Source organism: Zonotrichia leucophrys, chromosome 20, assembly GCF_028769735.1.
Source record: "Zonotrichia leucophrys gambelii isolate GWCS_2022_RI chromosome 20, RI_Zleu_2.0, whole genome shotgun sequence".
Lineage (NCBI taxonomy): Eukaryota > Metazoa > Chordata > Aves > Passeriformes > Passerellidae > Zonotrichia > Zonotrichia leucophrys.
Genome location: NC_088189.1, coordinates 7,017,856 through 7,037,287, shown reverse-complemented (window position 1 = coordinate 7,037,287; position 19,432 = coordinate 7,017,856). Strand labels below are relative to the sequence as shown.

Genomic DNA, 19,432 nt, shown 5'->3' with positions numbered 1-19,432 from the left:
GTAACACCCTGTGCCAAGGCCTGGGACCTCACCAAGGGGCTGGAATGAAAGGATGATGCCTCTTCCATCACTAACTGATCTTTTTCTATCAGTTGCTTAAAAATATATTTTGAAAGAAAATGGAAATACACATGAACACAGTAGCTACACTCTATGTTCTGTGGCAGATATTCAGCAAAAGGCTCAGCGAAACTAAAGCTCTGCAGCTTGAGAAACAAAGCCCTGTTGGAATTACTCATTGCAAAGGAACTTCCCCAGAACCCCCTCTCTACTGCAGAGCCATCAGATCCCTGTCCAGCCAGCCCAGGGCCCAGGAATGTGATACCAACAGCTTCCACCTGAGCCACACTGGCTGAACAGGGCTTTCTCAGGGCCCTGTGACCTGGAGATGGACTGCTCAGGCAAGGAAGCCCCACTGAAAACAAATAAAGTGAAACACAGTCTAAAGCCAGCAAATGGGGATTTTTTATTTTGGCACAGCAGCAAGTGGCAGCATTTGGATGTGTTCCACCAACCATTCCTCCAAAAGTTCACCTCCCCTTCACTGCTGTAGAGCAGTGCCTCTTGGGCTCCCCTCAGCACAGCTGCCTTCTCGTGGTGGAACAGGAGCCAGGACTTAAAAGCCACCAAGATGGATGAGGCAGGAGAGACCTTGTTGCCACCATAGGCCCCATAAGCCATAAAAGAGTTAATTTAAGGAGGAGTCATGAATTGTACCTGAGTAAATAAGAACATCTGGAATCTATTTAGGAACTCCCAGGGCTGGGACTGACAGGTTCAGACAACAGACAACACAGAACAGTAAATAAGATAAGCATTTAGGAATGTTGTAAGTAAGTCACAAAATGATAAATTAGTAAATTGAGAGGTGCTTGACATTGGAGCTGTTCAACTGCCAATGTTGGGAGCCCGTGGCATCGTTAGTATTGCACTACTCTCTGTACACCTGTGTAATTGGGAAACATGGGACTCATTGGGAAAAACTGCTCACAGGTAACTAGAAAGGATTTCACCTCCCATTTCTGTGGAATCCTGCAGGATTCTGGCAGCCCCATCACCTGGCCTGCACCTGCAGAGAGCTGCTCCCTTGGTGTGTGTTTGTTTAGCTGCCCACCAGTGCTGCCCCAGGAGCCCACTCAGCACTCTGCAAGCTATGGAAGTCCCCAGGTGACCTGCAGGGACACTGCACCAGCTCCCAGGGCCACTGTGCCAGCCATGTGTGGTCATGGCATGTGGCACAGCACCTGCACCACTTACCTGAGCGAGGAGCAGACTTGCAGCTGAACTCTCAGCAGACATCAAATAATTTCAGTCATTTTTTTTCCTTCCTGAGGCAAAATGAAACTGCCCAAAGCACGTCATAAATGTGGCAGGGCAGTGGGGCCTCGTTCACAAGGATGAGGGTGAGGAGACCCAGCTCTGCAGCATTCAGTGCCTGTGTGCCATGGCTGCTTCTCCTCACAGCAGGCAGAGCAGGGATGTGGTTGTGTACGTGTGCCTGCAGGTACACAAAAACACAGCTCAGAGAGGTCTGCTCTGAGTCTCCCAGCATGAGAGGAGCTGTCAGGCTTTTCTTTCATGGGCATGCAGCTGGGATGCCAGGAAAGCACTGCTGGCAGCAGGCAGAGCTGAGAAATGTGGGCTCCAGCTCCCAGCCCTGCCTGGGGTGGCTGTCAGACACCCTGCCTCAGAGGATGCCACATTTACCACACAAGCATCAATGAAAACTCACAACTCTGTAAGAAAAGCAGCTTCATTCTTAATTAAATCTCTCATTTAAGAGTACCAGTCTCCATCTAGTTCACCAACAAGGCCATTCAGAAACAGTAGGGGGCTGGCCCTCTTCCTTTCACAACCCAGCAATCCTTCATGCAGGTACCTTGAGCAGCAAACTCCTGCACAGACAGCAGCTCCTGCCCAAGGATTAACACAGGTGTCACAGCTCCTCCCCTCGTGGCGCTGGGCTTTGAAGAACCCCACAGCATCTTGTTTTATGTGACTGTGACATCAATCCCCTGAGCACATTTCCCAGTCTAACTACAGAATTGGAAGAAATCTCAATTCAAGGTCCTTTTTCTTGGTAACAAAGGATCTGTAAAGCAGAGCTGCTTTCAAAAGAAAACCTCCTGGCTGAACTTCCAGATAACATCCCAGGAGCAAGCTGACATCTTTTTAATCACTCCTCCAAGTCAAGACACAAGGAGGTGAAGATCTATTCAAGAAGCAGAAGGTCACTTTTTCTTTCTGGAAGGATGGAGGGTTGTCCAACAATGAGAAGCAAAGACTAAATTGAATATAACTGATTATAACAAAAAGCAACCAGACAAAAAAAACCACCTAAATTCTCAGTCATCCTCTAGTAGGGCTCCTGTGCCCACTGGGATTTCTTTCTCCATATCTTTTATGCTGTTTCCACTTATTTGCCAGCTGAGCTAGTCAAGTTTGGGGCCAAAACAAGCCAATCAAAACTCTCTGGTTTATGTTGTTAATTTTATTTTACCTGAACAGGCAGCTGAAGGTACAGCTACACCTAGAAATGGGTATTCCTACAGCAGGATCACTGAAAAACTACATGGCCCTGGGATAGCAGAACTTCCTGAGGCAAGCAGAGCACTGACCATGTAAGAAACACAGACCAGGAAACATCCCACAGAAAAAGCAGCATTACAGAGGGGGAGGAAAAGTTCCCAGGAAATGGTGTGAAATGCTATCAGAAAACACAGGAACTAAACCTTAGCAACGAGGACATGAAAGAAAAGAAGAGGAAACAAAAACTGCATACAAAGGGAAAAAAAATCCCAGGAAGTTCTACAATTACCCAAGTGAGGAAAACTGTTAAAATGCAGCATTTGGAGAAAACAGTTGGATACAGGGAAAGACATCAGCTCCAGATGGAACAGCACAGTCCTGAAATTGAGCTGTATCTAACCCAGAAGTTGAAAAGAAATTGAGTTTTCATGTCAGATGTGGAGCACTGCCTTAACACTGGGGTGTGAAAGGCCAGGACTACAGGCACAACCTCCTTGTGGGAGAATGATCAATGAAGAAAAAAAGGAAAATTTTGCAGGGAAACACTTCTAAGTCAAAGAAGGAGAAAGAAAAGACTTTTTGTGACCATGAATACCAGTTTTAGAAAAGCCTAGTCTTGGCCTATGACTTTGTTAGAACACAGAAATGGAATGACAAAGGCAAGAGGTTTTACTAGAGAGGAAGTCAAACTCACTAATAATCAAAAGCTGCACAAGTGTCAGAAATAAGGATTCGTCTACTGCAGTGGCACAGCACCAAATAGAATCATGGAATCAAGGAGTGGTTTGGGTTGGAAGGGATGTTAAACCTCATCTGGTTCCAACCCCCTGCCACAGGCAGGGACACTTTCCACTAGATCAGGTTGCTCCAAGCCCTGTCCAGCCTGACCTTCAAATCTTCCAGGGATGTGACTGTGTGGTGTCTCTTTCCTTTTCTCTTTTTTCCCTGTTCTGGTGTGTTACCCCTTCTCATTAATTAGCTTATCATCTTTGCTTTACAGCTTATTTTATTTTATAGTGAAACACTTCACCAGCTCACAGAAGGAAACAGTTTAATGTAGGAGATTGCATGTATGTCACTTCCAGTTGGTTCCACAGGCTCTTCTGTCAGGTTTGGAAGAAGACATGTCTGCCTTGGTCATTGATCCCACCTCAGCACTCCCTGGGGCAGTGGGGCAGAGCTGACCTGCTCACCAGGAGACAAGCACTGCTCATTACTTACAAAAACCAAGGAGAGACTCAGAGGCAGGAGGAGCTGGCAGCGGTGTCCAGGAGGTGCTCACAGCACAGCACAAGGTGCAGCTCCCAGCAGGAGTCGGCAGAGCTCCTCAAAGAAGCCTTCGAGGAGGAGCGGCTTTTCTGCAGCACTGCCACCCTCCGGCCCCAGGGAAAATTCCCTCTTCCTGGCAGAGAAAAATCCCGGAGCCCTTGGGTTTATCCTCTTTCCCTCCCACCGACAAGGAGAGAGCTGGCAGCAAAGCTGGATGGGAAAGTTCCCATGGGTAAGCAGAATCTCCACAGCAAACCCTTGGGATCAGCAGCTTGGAGGAGTTGCAGTCTGGCTGCCAACACAATTTGGGGGCACCAACGTGGCCAGTTCATCCAAAGACCCCAGACAGCACCTCAGAGCTCTGATGCCCATGGCTAACAAATGCAGAAGCAGGAGACAGGTAACTTGCATCCCTTCTGTTAGATAAACTTTCTTTCTGGGTTTAGGGGTGCATCCTGTCCAGCAGTCTGGAAGATTCTGTCCCAAGTCCCCAGAATGGCACATGTGAAGATCAGGATTCAAGAACTCCACAAGGCAGTTGTGACTCTATTTCGCTCCGAGGGAAATTCCCTTTCTTAATTCCCCCTGCTGGTTCACACAGGTTATCACACATCACCAGTAAGTGATGCACAGGCAGGTGAACCCCAGGCTCTCCTGTCACCAAAAATAATCTTTAAAAATGCTGCTGAGAGGTTGAATCTCATTTAGCAGAAGACAGCTCAGCACAGGAAGTCTGCTTGCAGAGCAACCCAAAGAGGAGACACCCTCAATGAGCACGATCCAAAATCTGAGACAGATGGCAGCTGTTATTAGAAAGGGTCAAACACTGTTTTCCTGTTTGTGGGCTTTTAATGACAATTTTCACAATAATTTACAAATTGGTTGTTACGCACACTTATGTCCATTTAGTAATGAAAACTGTGAGTTAATTCAGCTCTCAGTTGAGGAACTGCTGTAAAGATGCCCTTGCTGAGGGCTGCTCTCTGCTTTGTGCTCTACAGGCAGCCAAGCGAGTTCCTCACGCTGAACCTGCCCAACCTGCCCGCCCTCCCCAGGCTGCTCCCGAGCTCCCTCTGCTCGCACCAAGGGGAGGACCTGGAAGTTTCCAAGCGCTGAGGGCGGGGAGTGACAGCTCAGCGGCCGCGGGGCTCAGGTGTGCCTAAGGCAGGATGGGGAGGGAGCATCCCAGCCCTGAGCAGGGCAGCAGTGCAGCCTTTCCCAAGGATCCCCCTGCAGGGAGCCGGTGGCTGCAGCCCACAGCTCAGCACAGCTCTGGCCTCTGCTTGGAAGCCCAGAACAAAGACAGAAGCAGCTGAGGAGCACTGCAAAGTGCCCTGGCACAATACTCCATGACAGCTATGCCAGCCTTACCAGTGCCTCCTGTCTGGGCGTTAGGAATTCACCCACTGGATACCGTTCAAAGGAGGGAAAGAGATGAAGACCTGAGCCCAAAACACAAACAGAACAGATCAACGCTGGAGAGTTCCAGGAGTTCAGCTATGTTAGTCCTCAGCAGAGGAGAGGAAATACATCAAAGGTACTACAGCCTTGAGTTTTCCCACCCAAGCTGTTGCAATCATCTCAGTAATTCACCTCAGGAGAGAACTTGCTTTCCAGTCAGACAGACTCTGTTTGCCTTTTACTTCCAGTCACTTCAAGCTGATTCAGCTTTGTGCCTTCTTGGAAAGAAGAAGTCAGCAGCAGTGTTTCTCAGAGAAATGCAATACAGCAATTTAAACCTGCAGCCAGTCTGGCCTGTCAGAAAAAGTGAAGGCAGAGCAGGTGGGGACTGCAATGAATGCCCCAAGAGTTCTGCTGAAGGAAGGAAAGTCAGGGATTTCTCTCCAGAAGAGCATGGGAAGTGTTAAACCTCGCACCTCACACATGTCGGAGTTTTCCCCACACTGAGCTCTTTCACAAAGACGTCCCCCACAATGCTTTTACAGGAGTGGAACCGTTATCCTGACAATCAGATCACCCATTCTCAGATAACTTATATTTAATGTGTGAAAATAAAGGGAGTACTTCACAGCAGTCCCTGGAGAGAAGAGAAAGGACTGTGGTGAGCAGTCCACTGACAGAAACTGCTCCCTGGAGTTCCCTTCCCCCTTGCCTTCCTCCCCTCTCCGAGTGCAGTAACTCAATCCACAAGGTAACTGAACTCTCCTGGGGGAATCTGGGGCACAAGAGGCTGCAGCTCCTTTCCAAACGAATTCGTTTCATTTCTTTATTTTAAAGTCCACTGATCATCATCATCATCATCATCATCACAAAAAAACCCCATGGGAAATGCAACTAAAGAGAAAAAGTCCAACCAAGACCTAAGAACCCAGAGCTAGGAGCAGATGTGGCCTGCGTGGCACGGCGCCGGCGCGAGGAGACGGCCCTGCGCGCCGCAGTTGTGTGGCCAGAGCTGGGGTCCTTTATGTCAACCTCTGCACAATGACAGCGTTGAGCAGGTTGGCTTCCTTCAGGGTCTGGTTCTCATCAGTCAGCTCTTTATTGGGGAAGGTGGTCATGAGGACGAAACTGGTGGCAGCCATCGCTGGCCGAGCATCTGCGATGAAGAGCCGGATGTCACGGATCCTGTGCAAAGGGATCAAACACAAGGGTGGTGCTGTCACTGCACAGCCTGGACAAGGGACTGCTCTGCCCAGAGTGTGCCGCCCTGCAGCTCTGTGTCTGTACTGCAGCTCTCACCAGGCCACACCAGGCTATTCTGATTCAACCTCCTCCCATTTAGTGGAATAGCAGCAGCTGCTTTCTGGGCTACAGGCTCAGCTCGGTGTTCTCTGTGTGTGTTGTCAGGGGGTTATCTGAAACTGAAAGTCTCCAGACCCTTTGCTATGAACAATTAACAAACTGACACTCTCTGAGCTTGTCACACACAGCAGAACCCAGAGGATTTCAGCTCCTGTCAGCGGCCACACAGTGACACAAGATCCATTTCTGGAACTCAGTCACAGGCACAGGTTTTTTGAACTTTTTGCTCTGAGCTTGACCCTGATAGAAACTGGAGGAATGAGTATAAATTACAAGATCAAGAAGGTGAGAATGATTTAAAGAGATTTCAAGTGAAGCAATGGCGTACCTAAGCCAACTTTGCTCATCTAAAGAACAGAACTGTGGTAACAGCATCCCTTGGTGCTCCATTCAGCACAGGGAACAGCCTCATAGAAAAGCCTAAATTGAGTCAGAGTAACTGAACCAGGCTCCTAATTATCTGCCAGCTTCCAAAGCCTTTAGAAGAAAATCAGTTTTTCACAGGTGACATCAAGGAAAGTTCTGTGGGTAACACTTATGCTCCCAGGTGTTGTGTCACTGGCTATAATCTATCCCAATTTGGGAAGCAAATCCTACCCAACAGTTAGCAGCTAACTTAAAAACACCACAACAACTTTATTCCCTTTCACTTGTACAGAAGGATGCCCAGAGCTCCTTCTGGCAGGCTATGCAGCATTTTAGCACTTGCTCTCTGCCTTGCAGGGCCATCTATGCCTGGCCTGTGCTCCCTGTTGTGCTCGTACCTGTGACTGTGGTTGAACTTCTGCACCAGGCGCCCGCCGTCCGCCAGCCGGATCTGGATGTTGGTGATGGGCTCTGACTCATCGATCACGATGGCAGAGCTGGCTTTGGCCTCGTTCTCTGCCTGCTGGGCCGGAGAGCTGGTGCCCATCACCTGGGGCGCGGTGCTGCCAACAGGGAGACGCAAGGTGAGCTGTTAGAAACCAAACTCACCTGCCCACAGGGTAGCAGATCAGGCAGCAAGCTCACTGTCTGCCAGGCCCAACTACCAGGGCTCCTCCACAAGCAAGCTGCAAGTCAGAATTCTGCAGTCAGCCAAGCAGGAACTTGTCTAGAAGTTCAACTCTACCATCCCCTTTGGTGCCACGGGTCCTCACACCCACAAGTTAACAGGGGAAACGTGAATTGTAAACACTGCTCCAATGCAACACAGCATGGAGGTTGCAAGCCAGGGATCTGGCTCCTGGCAGGGAGAGGCTGAGCTACCTCACAGTACGTCAGTGAGCCTTGTTTCCTTAGAGGAACAACTCCCATCCCACAGGCACCCAGCACCTTTACTTCAGAAGGATGAATCAGAAGGCTCCACCTTGCAAGGCCTGAGTGACTCTCACATTACATGTAGTAAACCAGTGTCACCATCTTCTCACCTGCCCAGCTTCTGTCCTTCTCCAGTAAAAGCTCTGAAGACACTTTTAGGTTTCACATACTCCTCATCACGGTGATCCTCCATGTCCAGGTTCACCTGTCCGCCCCGTGCTAACCTGCGCAGCTCAGCTGGGACTTCCCTGCAAAGAGAAAGCTCTAAGGCAGAGCCTGAGGCAGCAAGGCAGGAATGTGTAGACAAAAAGCCCAAGATCTGTGGAATTTCAGGAATCACAGAGAGCCTTTGCTTAACTGACAGGGCAGATGCACACCTCCCCACTGGCAGACACAAATTAAAGGTTACTTCTCCCTGGCCCTCACCTGCCGTGACACTGCATCAGAAATTTCTCAACACAAATATCAACATGTTTGTTTACTTCAGCTCTCAAGCCCCCACATAAATCAAACCCATTCCCTGTTTACCTGAACCAAATGTTCCATATTAAGAGTAACTAATTTCTTGCAAGAAAGCTCAGGTGAAATGTGCCATGGATTCAGAAGCCTGGATTCCACAAACACTGGTGTTTCAGGGAGCAGCTGTCCCTTTTCTCCCCTCTCACTACGTACCCTCTGCGGATATCATCGAGGAACTGGGCATTGGATGGATCCTGGTAGCTCCTCAGTTCTCCACTATCCAGGCTAAATCCACTCTTCCAAAGCTTCAGTACAACGTGCACCTGCAGCAGCCCCAAAAGAACAATCAGCCTCACTGAGCTTCTTGGTGACAACAAAAACTGAGGCAAAGTGAAAAGTTTCAGATGGGCAGAGAAGCTTCAAGGTGCAAAAACATTCCAGCAGGTTTCTCTGAGCTAAGGAAAAAACCCAAAGCACTGGCTTTTATGTAATGGTCAGGTGTCAATTCCTAGAAGATGGCACCATGGTCCCCTTTTGGATAAATATGGCTGAAGAGCCAGGAATGTGGTGGGTGAGGAGCCTAAACCAGGCTCCCACCACAGCCACGACCTTGTCTGGTCACAAACCAAGCACAAGGGAATCTTGAACTGATGCTGTCAGCTCCCATCTCTGGGTGTATATTGGATGTATATAATAATGGATAAAGAAGAGTTGATTTCCCAATGCTCTTTGCACACTATTTTTCCTGATCTGCACTTCTAAGAAAAGCTCAGATTCTTAATTAAAAGATCACCAGAAAACTGCTTACCCAAGACCTAATCATCTATTATTCTCTACTTGAAAATCCCACAGGAAGCAAGATTTACCATATTTCTGTCCTTGTGAATTTCTATCAAGCTTTGTATCTCTCAGGGCTAGCAAGCTCAGTAGCTGGAGCAGAGAAATCCCTGGAGTGACAGCTACAAAGCCAAGCAGAGATACTCACATCCTGAGAAGAGCTCGGTCTCCTCTCTCCTGCCACATAAGCTGACTCCTCCTCTGGAGTAGCCCCAAGGCGATATCCTCCCCCTGCAAAAGGCTGTGAGAGAGAGGCAGGCACAGGGTTACAGAACCACACAGACCAAAGAGCTGCTTCCCTGCTCCCACCACCCCTGTGGCTGAACAGGGCCTTCATGGCATCAGCAACATCTCCTGCCCTGCAGGCAGTGACTGCTTCAGCAAGTTAATAAATGTGGCACAACAGAGCAGCTTTTCTTGTCACTGTGACACACAAAATGGAGCTGCACTAAGAGAGGAGTCCAGACTTAGCTGCTGAGATAATTCCAGGACTCCTCAGTACCAAAGAGCTGGCAGGGTGGAACAGAAATGGGGGACAGAAGGAAGAACTCCTCCCTCCTCACCTTTGGCTTGCTGGTCTCGCCGCCGCTCTTGGCTGTCCGATCGACGGCCACGGCGCCGTGCTCCTTGGCTCCCTTGAACAGATCCTCCACCAGCTCGTTGGGACTCTTCTTCCTCGGAGGACCCACGATCTGCTGCCCACTCCTCTCTGAGCCACCGGCATAAAACCTGACAGAAAGCACCCAGCTCCTGGTCAGCCCTGCCTGCTGCCTCTGCAGGAGCCCCGGGCTGGATCAGGGCTCGCTTGGTGCAGCTCATGAAACCCCCTGGATCTGCAAACACTGGCTACCACCAGCCATGTGCAAGCTCCTGTGCTGCAAAGACTTTATGTCAATTCCTGTAAATTACCCGTGGATCAATAGCAATAAAGTGGTAACAATGCTCAGAGCTGGGAGGAGGAACAGCCCAGAGGGACAAGCCCAGTTTTAAACACCGGTTCCAGCTCGGTTACCCAGCTGAGCAAAGCTTGCAGCAAATCTCTGACCTGGCAGAGCAACGTGCAGCTGGAATTGTGAGGGAAGGCACACGTCCATGCCACACAAAGGATGGATCTCAACTGGAAGCAATGGATGCACAGTCAGTGAAGTGCAATTAAGCACTTCTGGAAGATTTGGTTTATTAGCTTCCAGATGGCTTGTAACACACAGTGAGCTCCCAGCTGCCTGCAGACCAGGGCCCATCCAGGCTGAGCCACCTCTTCAGATACATCAGTTCCATTCCATTTACCTTGCCTGTCAGCCTTAAGGGTATTTAACTACTTAGAGCTGACACTGTAAGAGATTGGCCTACTAATACTCCATGTTCCTCTGAAAATGGTCCCTACTTTTTTATTTCTGACTCCACACTCCCTTACCTTACCTTTAAGCAACACTTAAAAAAAAAAACCACAAAGCCAAAACCCCCACCAAAATAAACCCCCAAAACCCCAAGCAGTAAGAAAACCAATCCCTGCATAATTCCCACATTTCCTGTGGACACAAATGAGGATCTGGGCTGTTTTCTATTCTTAACCCAGGCCTTCCACATCCCACTCTAGGCTTTCTCTCAGTGCTGAGAGCTGGTGCTTACACAGCTGTGCACAGGCTTTGCACTGACCAACCTGCCCAGACAAACCTCAAATGTTTCAAGACAAGAACTTCATATCCATGTAAACCTGATTCTTTCAAAGAAGCTGTACACAAGCAGCAAGTCCTCCCAGAAGGACAAACACCCAGCATTGGAGCCTTCAGCTGCAAACTCACCGCTGTCCCTCCTCCTCTTCATCATCCTCCTCCTGAGCATGCACAAGGTCTCTGAACGAGGTTACTCGGTGGTCACTGCAAAAATCCAGCAAGAAGGATGTCAGCCTCCATGCACATTCCCAGCTGGAACATTCCACACTGCAACAGGCTCCTTCTGCAAGGTGGGCTCTGTTCAACAGCACCTGACCCCAGAGAACTTTTCCTTCGTGACAAAGGCAGCAGCTCCTCTTTGGGACTGGACAGCATTCCCTTACTGCAAAGGGATTTGGTAAGGTAAAATTCACTTTTTTGTTTTGTAAAATGCTCAGCTTGATCAGCTCAGTTGTCACACAAAATGAGAAAATACTCTTCCTGCTGAGATACGATCTGCTTAAATGGAAGGTCACTATCAGACTGTTTTTAATGTCAAAAGATAAATCAAGCTTTTCCTGAGCAATGAGGCAAGTTTTCCTAACTGATCCCTGGCTTAGTTGTGCAATAACAGCCATGCCTGTGATGTACAAACACTCAGGTTTTCACAATTTCTAGAGAGCCACACAAGGGGAAGCAAATCTAAACACAGAGCTACTCCCCCTGAAAATGAACACAATTAACAGTGCTTTAGGGAGCGTGTGTGCTTTGCCAGCTTCCCAGTATGGAGCTGAAGCTGCCTCCTCACCTGGCTCCAGTGCCTCTGGAGATGGAGCTGGGCGTGGGCTGGGGAAGGGTCAGGATGTCCTCGTCACCGCCGTCCTCATAGAAACTGGCAAGTGCAATCTGGAAAGGAAATCCACCAAAGCTCCTCAGGAAAAACACACACAAACAACCCAGCTGAGACATCTGTCACGCTGCATCTCCTGAGACTCCTCACACTAAAGACACTTCATGCCATTCCCCCAGCTGCAGGTCCTGGCAGAGACGAGGCCTCAGAGGGTTTGTCATTTGGCTGTGTCATGGCAGGACACTCAGTGCTGCAGGGATGTCACCCTCCCTGTCAGGGAATGTCAGGGCCCTTCTTCTGCAGCACTTACACAGGACTATGCCAAAATTACTGCTCTGAAACTGCAGCTTTTGTGCCGTCATGAGCAGACTCGGAATTTAACACAGCCAGTTTGAGGAGGAGCAGGGACAGGAGCAGGTCAGAATGGTGGCTGACTCCCCCTCAGATTGTTTGCTGACAGCGCCAACAGCACAGCACTGACAGCCCCACCGGCATTCCAGGAAAACCGGCAGAACCCCAGCAAACCCCGGGCCCACCGTCCCTCACCTCGCCCTACAAAGTGAACGACAGAACCAGGAGGAGCCTCAGCCTCAGCCAGCCCACGGCCCCGTCGCCAGGGCTGAGCGCGGCCATGGACGGGGGCGAGGCCTGAGCCGGCGGGACACCGACCTCCGGCCCGGCGCTGCCCCCGCCAGCGCCACGGCCTCCTGAGCGGCGGCCCCGCCGATCCCCGCGCCGGGCCGGGGAGGGCAGCGGCAAAGGTACCTGGAGGTCCCAGCCGGCGGACTCGAGGAAGAACCGCGCTCGCTCCTCCTCGGCGCCGGTCACGGCCACGAACTCCCTCAGCGCCTCCTCCCTGTCCGCCATCTTGCCGCGGTGCAGCGCCCAAACCGCGCCGGGCCGCGCCGCGCCGCCCCCGCGTGCGCCGCCAAAGCCGCCCGGCCGGAAACACCCGGGGCGACGCGCGGCGCCCGGCCCGCGAACAGCGGCCCCTGCCGGCCAGGAGGTGGCACTGCACCGCAACGGGCCCCGGAGCGAGCACCGGGCACCGGGTACAGGGCACCGGGCACAGAGCACCGGTACCGCGTACAGGGCATGGGGTACCAAGCACCGGGCACAGAGCACCGAGCACCGGGCACCGGCAACGGGTACCGGGTACAGGGCATGGGGTAGGGGGAACCGGGTACCGGGCACGGGGTACCGGGCACGGGGTACCGGGCACGGGGCACTGAGCACGGGGCACCGAGCACAGAGCACCGGCACCGGGTACCGGACACAGAGCACCGGGCTCCGGGCACCGAGTACAGGGCATGGGGTACCAAGCACAGGGCACAGGGTACAGGGCACGGGGTACCGAGCACTGGGCACCGGGAACCGGGACCGGGGTGCCGGGCAGCGGGAACAGGGCTCGGCGTACCAAGCACTGGGCACCAGGCACAGAGCACCGAACACCCAGCACCGGGCAGGGGGACCCGAGCACTTGGCTCCTGGATGGGCAGCACCGAGCACTAGAGCGGGCAGCATCGAGCACCGGGCACCGTGTGTGCAGCACTGGGCGCTGAGCACTGGGACGGGCAGCCCCGAGCCCCGGTGTGCAGCACGGAGCCCCGGGATGGGCAGTGCCAAGCCCCGGGGCAGGGCGGGATTATGGCCACAGGCGGGGCCGGGATGGCGGCGCGGAACAGCCCACGGCAGCCTGTGCATGCTGGCTCGTTTATTTCCAGGTTCACAAATCACTGCTGACAGTGGCCAAGCCCTGGGACCCGACTGCAGGAGCTGGGGACTGAGGTGCAGCAGGGTAGGGCAACATCTCTGATGCTTTTCTATTCATGCGCTTGAAGAGGAAGAAGAGGAGACCCCCGAGGAGCCCCTTCTCCAGCAGGACACCCATCGACAGGAGGAGGAGGCTGGACAGAACGTTCGCACCTGCAATGGGGACAGAGGATGTGAGTGAGCAGGGCCCAGGGAGGGGCATCCCAACCCCCTGCAGGGAGCCTTTCCTGGGACTGCGAGCTTACTCAGGGGTGACACCACACAACCACCCTGCCAGGCACCCCATCCCAGCAGCTCTAACGCACCTTTATCCATCTGGAACCCACCCTGGGCCGTGTTGGAGATCCACAGGACGGCTGAGTCGTTGGCAGGGGCCTGGCCATCGTGCACCACCCTGCAGGTGATCGTGGACCCGTTTTTCTCTTCTGTCGCTTGCACCTCCACCCGGCTTCTCAGCTCAAACAAGCCCCGGGACACCTCCAGTGGCCCAGAGAGGTTCTGCCCCTTTATCCTAATCCCATTCTCCAGCCAGGAAATGGACACTTTAGCTGGGTAAAACTCCTTCAGGAGGCAGGTGAAGGCCACGGTCTTATTCACCTCAGCGGGGCTCGGCTCAGCGCGCACTTCGACACTGGGGGGAACTTGGAAGAGAGGCAGAGCTCGGTGTTTGCTGTGCCCCACAGGGCGCCCTGCCCTCCTCCCAGGGACCCCAGCCTCACAGAGCAGCACCCCCATGCGAGCCTCCAGCCCTCACCTCTCAGCACCCTGCTGAGCTGGAAGCTCCCTTGCAGCGGGGCCGGCAGTGTGGGGTGCGTCACCTCACAGGTGATCTGTGAGCGGGCATCGTCCTTCTGCAGGGTCACCTGCACTGTGCTGGACATGTTGTAGGTTTTCATCCTTGACTGAGTGACCTGGGGTGGCTGAGCCGTCATGGGGTTGCCGTTCTTGGACCATTTCACGTCAATCTTGTCAGGAAAGAACCCTCCAGTCGTGCAGGTGAAAGGCACCGACTTATCCGGCCTCGCTCTCTGCTCAGGCCCGGACACGAGCGGGGGGCTGGGTTTGGCTGTGGGGAGAAGCACGGGGCCCTCAGACCAGGCTCTGCCCCCTGCCCTGCCCTGGGCCTGCCTGAAGCAGAGTCTCACACAAGGGCACGGGGATGGCCCATGGGATCCTCTCCTGGAGCAGCCCTGAGCCCCTTCCCCATCCCTGCTCCAGCCGAGCAGAGCCCGCTGGGTGGCTCCCAGCAGGAGCTGCTCCAGAGCCCCACTCACCTTGCACAGTCACCTCGGTGCCACTGCCACGCCCAAAGAACTCATCAGCACCAGTCATCCCCTTGACAAACTTCACACAGTAGTAGGTGCCCATGTCCTCAGGCTGGACATTCCTGATGTGGATGGTGAAGTTTGTGTCAGACCCATTCACTGCTCTCGTCACACGGGAGGAGGGATCCTCGATATTGGGGTCATAGACAGTCTTGCTCCCACTGCCCCAGCCTTTCAGCCACATCACAGGACCCGGTCCAGCATCTCCAGACGTGATGCAGTCCAGGGTGAGCGTCTCCCCCACTGTCACCGTCACCTTGGCCTGGGGCTGCTGCACAGTGAAGTCCTGACCCGCCTGGGCATCCACACCTGGGCACAGAGACAGGTTTGGAATTGACAATGGGCCCCAGGGCCCTGGAACAGCAGAAGGCATCCTCAGACCCCCTGAGCCTGGAGCAGGGCACAGAGAGACATTCCTGTCCCTTTATCCCCAGGCTGCTGGGGACTGCAGGATGAGGAGAGCCCAGACTCTTGCTGGGTAAACTGAATTTCATCTGGAGATAGAAGCAAGCTGGAAGGGAGGCAGTGAGAGGAGCTCCCTGGGTACCCATGGGCACAGGGAGGCACTGCCAGGCCTGCAGGGTGGGGAAGCGTGCATGGGAAATGTGATGGGGCTGTGCAGGGCCCACTTACCCGGCTCTCTGCGGAGCAGGAGCAGCATCAGGCACACGAGAGGCAGCTCCTGTGCCACCAGAACCATGGGTATTCCACACCTTGCTCCGCGATGGCCGGGCTTTGCTCAGCTGGGTTCGGCTCCCTGGGACTCTGCTGCACTGGGCTCAGCTGACTCAGCTGGACTGGCCTTATCTTAGCAGGGTGCTGGTCTCTTACCTAGCAAAGGGGAAGGAAAGGAGCCACCACCAGCCCAGTTCCTCCACGCAATCACGTCCCATTTGCTTCTCAAGGCCTACATCATCTCCTGTCACAGCGCTGGTCCATAATGGCGACGTCCACCCCACTTTCCACTCAGATGTGTGCCACAGCCACAGCCATGGGCACAGCCAGCAAGAGGGACCCTGGATCCAGCAGACTCCCTATACATGGCCAGCCTGGGGGGCAAAGAGGACCCTCAGCCCTTCCCAGCAGGATCGGGGTGCAGGATGGGTCGGTGGTGCAGAGCAGTGCCCGGGGTAAACCGAGCGTCCCACATTCCGAAGCTCCGCTGCTCCTGCCCCTCACCGAACCGGGGAGGACGCAAAGCCGCCCCCTGTCCCGAGCCCGGAGCAGCCGCTCGGTGCCGGGTGGCCCGGGAGCGATGCCCGGAGGGTCCCGGCAGGGTGATGCCCGCCGGGGGTGATGCCCGGAGGGTCTCGGCAGGTGATTCCCGGAGGGTCTCGGCAGGCGATGCCCGGACGGTCTCGGCAGGTGATGCCCACCAGGGGTTATGCCCGCCGGGGATGATGCCCGGCTGCTCTGCCGGCTCCCGCCCGCCCCGGGCAGACACCAAAGCGTTAACCACCCGCTCGCCTCAATTTCCTGTGCCGCTTCCCCTTTTCCTCCCCAAAGTTTGGGCAGAACCCATGGCCGCGGCAGCAGCTCCGCTCCTGTCTGGGCAGCGAAGCCCCGTCCAGCGGCGGCTCTTGGGTGAGTGGGAAGTGGGGCCCCCCAGAGCCCCCCGGAGCTGCCCTGCCCATGAACACGAGTGGGCGGCAAGGATAAACACCGGGCGGGGCGGAGGGTGGTCCTTCCCCAGCACTTTTTGGGGTCAAACCGTGCCCAAACCGTGCTGGCAGAGCAGCCCCAGCCCCGGGGGTGGGCACAGCCGGGTCCAGCCCTGCCGAGCCGCTGCCGCACCTGTCGGGGACTGTGGGCAGGAGAGGTTTGGGGATCAGGTGGGGTTTTGGGGAGCAGGAGGGGTTTTGGGACAAGAAGGGGTCGGGGGGCTGTGCTGGGCTCCAGGGCTGCACATCCTTCCTGAACTCTGGTTCCTGGCTGTGAACCCCAATTCCTCACAGAATGATCCTGGCTGGTGTGGAGCAGAGGCAGGGTGTTAATGTTTAACAGCACTCAGGAATTTTTTCCTGCCAGGAGTTCCCCTTGGCTCCCTCTGCACCTCTCTGGCCTCCAGGCAGCTGCAGCACCCCCTGCAAATGACAGAACAGGATGTAGATTTATCAAATCATAGAATCGCAGAACTGTTTGGGTTGCAAAAGCCTTCTGAAATCCTCGTGTCCAACCCTTACCCCAGCTCTGCCAAGGCCACCAACTGCCACATCTACATGTCATTTACATCCCTCCAAGGGTGGTGACTCCACCACTGCCCTGGGCAGCCTGCTCTTTTTTCAGATTTGCCCCTTGTTAATTTTGAACCGGTTTTTGAAGGGTTTCCTCCTTCCCAGTGCCTGCATGTTGTCTGTGCCACATCCCAGGATATCTCTCAGCTGCAAATTGGGGGATACTGGGACTTCTCTGCCTGTGAGGCTGCCCTTGCCTCACCCCATCACTCATCCCTGAACCCTCCTGTCTCTGTGCCCAGGTATGAGTGCCCAGATGGGTCAGGGCTTCACTGTGCAGCAGCCCCAGGCCAAGGTGTCAGTGGCGGTGGGGGAGACGCTCACCCTGAACTGCATCGTATCTCAAGATGCTGGACCAGGTCCTGTGATGTGGCTGAAGGGCTGGGGCAGTGGGAACAAGACTGTCTATGACCAGAATAACGAGGATCCCTCCTCCCGTGTGATGGCAGCAGCACCTGGGTCTAACACAGACTTCACCATCCGCATCAGGAACTTTCAGCCTGATGATGCTGGCACCTACTACTGTGTGAAATTTGCCAAGGAGACCACTGGTGCTGATGAGGTGTTTAAGCATGGTAGTGGCACCGAGGTGACTGTGCAAGGTGAGTGCAGCCCCACAGAACACCTCTCCCAGGGAGCCCATCCCACAGCCCCCACCCTGCCCACAGCCACGTCCTGCTCTGCCCCACAGCCACCACCCTCTCCTGCTCTGATTCTCTCTCCACAGAGGCAGCCCTGGTTCCTGGAATGGTGGCTGCAGCTGTAGTGCTCTGCTTCCTCCTCGGCCTCTTCGTGGCCCTTTGCATGTACAGGAGGAAGCGCCAAGGTGGGGCGGGCAGCCCCTGCCCAGCCAGGACAGTGGCCGTGGGCAGCCTCTCGTCTGTCCCTCTGCAGTGCTGTGCAGAGACCCCCAGCACCCCCAGGTTTGTACTCAGCACCTCTACTGCTCACTTAAATGAGCAAACTGCCTTATCCACCTGCTTTATCTTGGCTTCCTTTCTTGTCTGGAGCTGTAACTCACCCCAGAAAAGGTCCTTTGCTTACAGGTGCACTGCTCTGTTGGTTCTTTCTGCGTTTCATGGAAACTTCATGGTAGGGAGCACCCAGTACCAGGAAGCTCCTGCAGCCCCTCACTGTGTGTCTGAGCCCAGCCCACATGTTCAGTCAGCACTCTGTCCCTATTTGCCTTCAACAGGGACATCCTGCTGAAATTCAGGAGGGGAATTGAGGGCTGTGCTGGGTGGGGAAAGGACCCAGCTTCCTTTAGTTCTGATGCCCATCCTTATCCTTCTCCCTACAGTGAAGTCCTGGATGCAGAGAGCTCCCACCTGCCCAGCCAGGTAAGAGTGAGCTGTGAGTATGGGGAAGCACATCCCATGCTGGTGCCCTGGCTTGCAGGAGCCCTGCAAGTCTCTGGGGGCAAGGGGGACACTGGGTGGGCAACAGCTGCCTGATGTGGTCCCTGCACCCTCTGCTCCATGGCACCACCTCTGCAGCTGTGGCATCACCAGCCTGGCTTGAACCTGATTCTTGCTCTTGTCCTGTGCAGGGCCACAAGGTGGTCTTGGTGATCCTTGTGGGTCACTTCCAACTCTCAACATTCTGATTTAGGGTTATTTTTGTGGGACTTTCCTTGCGGCATCATTCCCCATTTGTGTGCACTTTCGCAGCAGAGCAGCAAGGAGGAGAGCAACATCCACTACGCCGACCTGCAGCCCCTGCCCCCGGCACCACGGCATGGCAGGAGCCCGGGCACAGCCCCCACCGAGTATGCCAGCCTCAGGGTAGCTGCCAAGTGACACCTGGAACCACTGCCTGTGCAGCCAGGACGTGTCAGGGTGGAAGAAGGGACGTTTCTGCAGGACACCATAAAGAAGAAGTGGAGCTGTTTGCATGGCGCACCCTGATCTCAGCTCGGCACGCCATGCTCACCAAGTTTGCATCTCAGAGGAGCTCTCCCAGGACCTGGAAGCCTTCTCAACCACAGGATCAGACCACGAGGCCAAGCACCTCTGCCTTGTGCAATCTGTTTTGTGCTGATAACACCAGGAGGACCTTACACACACCTGTGTCCACCAGCATGGGCTTCCACTGGCCCTTTCCTGGCCCACAGGTCCATAATTTGTGTTATCTTTTCACCAGCCTCATTAAAGCCAGCAAACAGCCTGCTGTCCAGTCCTGCTGTGCTCAGAGCAAGAGCAAGAGTGCCAGTCCTGCAGGGTCCTGGGGGGATGTGTGCCACCCCTCTGCTACTGCCAAGCCCCTGCTCAGCTCCCAACTCCCACTTGCCCCAGGGAGGGAACCTGCCCAGTCCCACAAAACCTGCATCTGCTCCATGCACATCTGCTCCATGCAGAACCCCTGCTCCATGCACATCTGCTCCATGCAGAACCCCTGCTCAGTGCACATCTGCCCTGTGCACATTCCCTGCTTTGTGCCCAC

The 19,432-nt window shown here is 54.2% G+C and overlaps 3 protein-coding genes across 5 annotated transcripts; 1 reads left to right on the top strand and 2 right to left on the bottom strand.

Annotated features, from left to right (window-relative positions):
- Positions 1–5,276: 5,276 nt before the first annotated feature.
- On the bottom strand, positions 5,277–12,571 carry NSFL1C (NSFL1 cofactor). Its single transcript, XM_064729817.1, has 9 exons — positions 12,424–12,571; positions 11,617–11,714; positions 10,959–11,033; positions 9,720–9,885; positions 9,305–9,397; positions 8,533–8,642; positions 7,971–8,108; positions 7,326–7,490; positions 5,277–6,384 (listed from the first exon to the last, which is right to left on the bottom strand). The coding sequence occupies exons 1-9, from the start codon at positions 12,523–12,525 to the stop codon at positions 6,222–6,224; spliced, it is 1,110 nt and encodes a 369-aa protein (XP_064585887.1). The 5' UTR covers positions 12,526–12,571; the 3' UTR covers positions 5,277–6,221.
- Positions 12,572–13,352: 781 nt separating this feature from the next.
- On the bottom strand, positions 13,353–15,609 carry LOC135456131 (signal-regulatory protein beta-1-like). 2 transcript variants are annotated; one of them, XM_064729816.1, is made up of 5 exons: positions 15,390–15,609; positions 14,706–15,065; positions 14,186–14,497; positions 13,758–14,072; positions 13,353–13,584 (listed from the first exon to the last, which is right to left on the bottom strand). In XM_064729816.1, exons 1-5 carry the CDS (start codon positions 15,454–15,456, stop codon positions 13,385–13,387), a joined length of 1,254 nt encoding a protein of 417 aa, XP_064585886.1. In that variant the 5' UTR covers positions 15,457–15,609; the 3' UTR covers positions 13,353–13,384. The 2 variants fall into 2 exon arrangements, with proteins under 2 accessions (XP_064585886.1, XP_064585884.1); XM_064729814.1 differs by having other exon boundaries at positions 13,358–13,584; positions 13,737–14,072; positions 15,390–15,585.
- Positions 15,610–16,264: 655 nt separating this feature from the next.
- On the top strand, positions 16,265–19,164 carry LOC135456127 (signal-regulatory protein beta-1-like). 2 transcript variants are annotated; one of them, XM_064729808.1, is made up of 5 exons: positions 16,265–16,340; positions 17,233–17,592; positions 17,718–17,913; positions 18,291–18,330; positions 18,661–19,164. In XM_064729808.1, exons 1-5 carry the CDS (start codon positions 16,277–16,279, stop codon positions 18,787–18,789), a joined length of 789 nt encoding a protein of 262 aa, XP_064585878.1. In that variant the 5' UTR covers positions 16,265–16,276; the 3' UTR covers positions 18,790–19,164. The 2 variants fall into 2 exon arrangements, with proteins under 2 accessions (XP_064585878.1, XP_064585879.1); XM_064729809.1 differs by having other exon boundaries at positions 16,268–16,340; positions 18,664–18,912.
- Positions 19,165–19,432: the final 268 nt, after the last annotated feature.

Excerpts from the sequence above, each read along its gene's own strand:
- NSFL1C (XM_064729817.1), bottom strand. The coding sequence starts at position 12,525 with ATGGCGGACAGGGAGGAGGCGCTGAGGGAGTTCGTGGCCGTGACCGGC. Across the intron at positions 11,715-12,423 it reads CCGCCGGCTGGGACCTCCAG|ATTGCACTTGCCAGTTTCTA; the intron begins GTACCTTTGCCG and ends TTTCCTTTCCAG. Across the intron at positions 9,886-10,958 it reads GAAGAGGAGGAGGGACAGCG|GTTTTATGCCGGTGGCTCAG; the intron begins GTGAGTTTGCAG and ends GCTTTCTGTCAG.
- LOC135456131 (XM_064729814.1), bottom strand. The coding sequence starts at position 15,456 with ATGGTTCTGGTGGCACAGGAGCTGCCTCTCGTGTGCCTGATGCTGCTC. Across the intron at positions 15,066-15,389 it reads CCTGCTCCGCAGAGAGCCGG|GTGTGGATGCCCAGGCGGGT; the intron begins GTAAGTGGGCCC and ends CTCTGTGCCCAG. Across the intron at positions 14,073-14,185 it reads GCTCAGCAGGGTGCTGAGAG|TTCCCCCCAGTGTCGAAGTG; the intron begins GTGAGGGCTGGA and ends CTCTCTTCCAAG.
- LOC135456127 (XM_064729808.1), top strand. The coding sequence starts at position 16,277 with ATGGCCGCGGCAGCAGCTCCGCTCCTGTCTGGGCAGCGAAGCCCCGTC. Across the intron at positions 17,593-17,717 it reads CACCGAGGTGACTGTGCAAG|AGGCAGCCCTGGTTCCTGGA; the intron begins GTGAGTGCAGCC and ends CTCTCTCCACAG. Across the intron at positions 17,914-18,290 it reads GAGACCCCCAGCACCCCCAG|TGAAGTCCTGGATGCAGAGA; the intron begins GTTTGTACTCAG and ends TTCTCCCTACAG.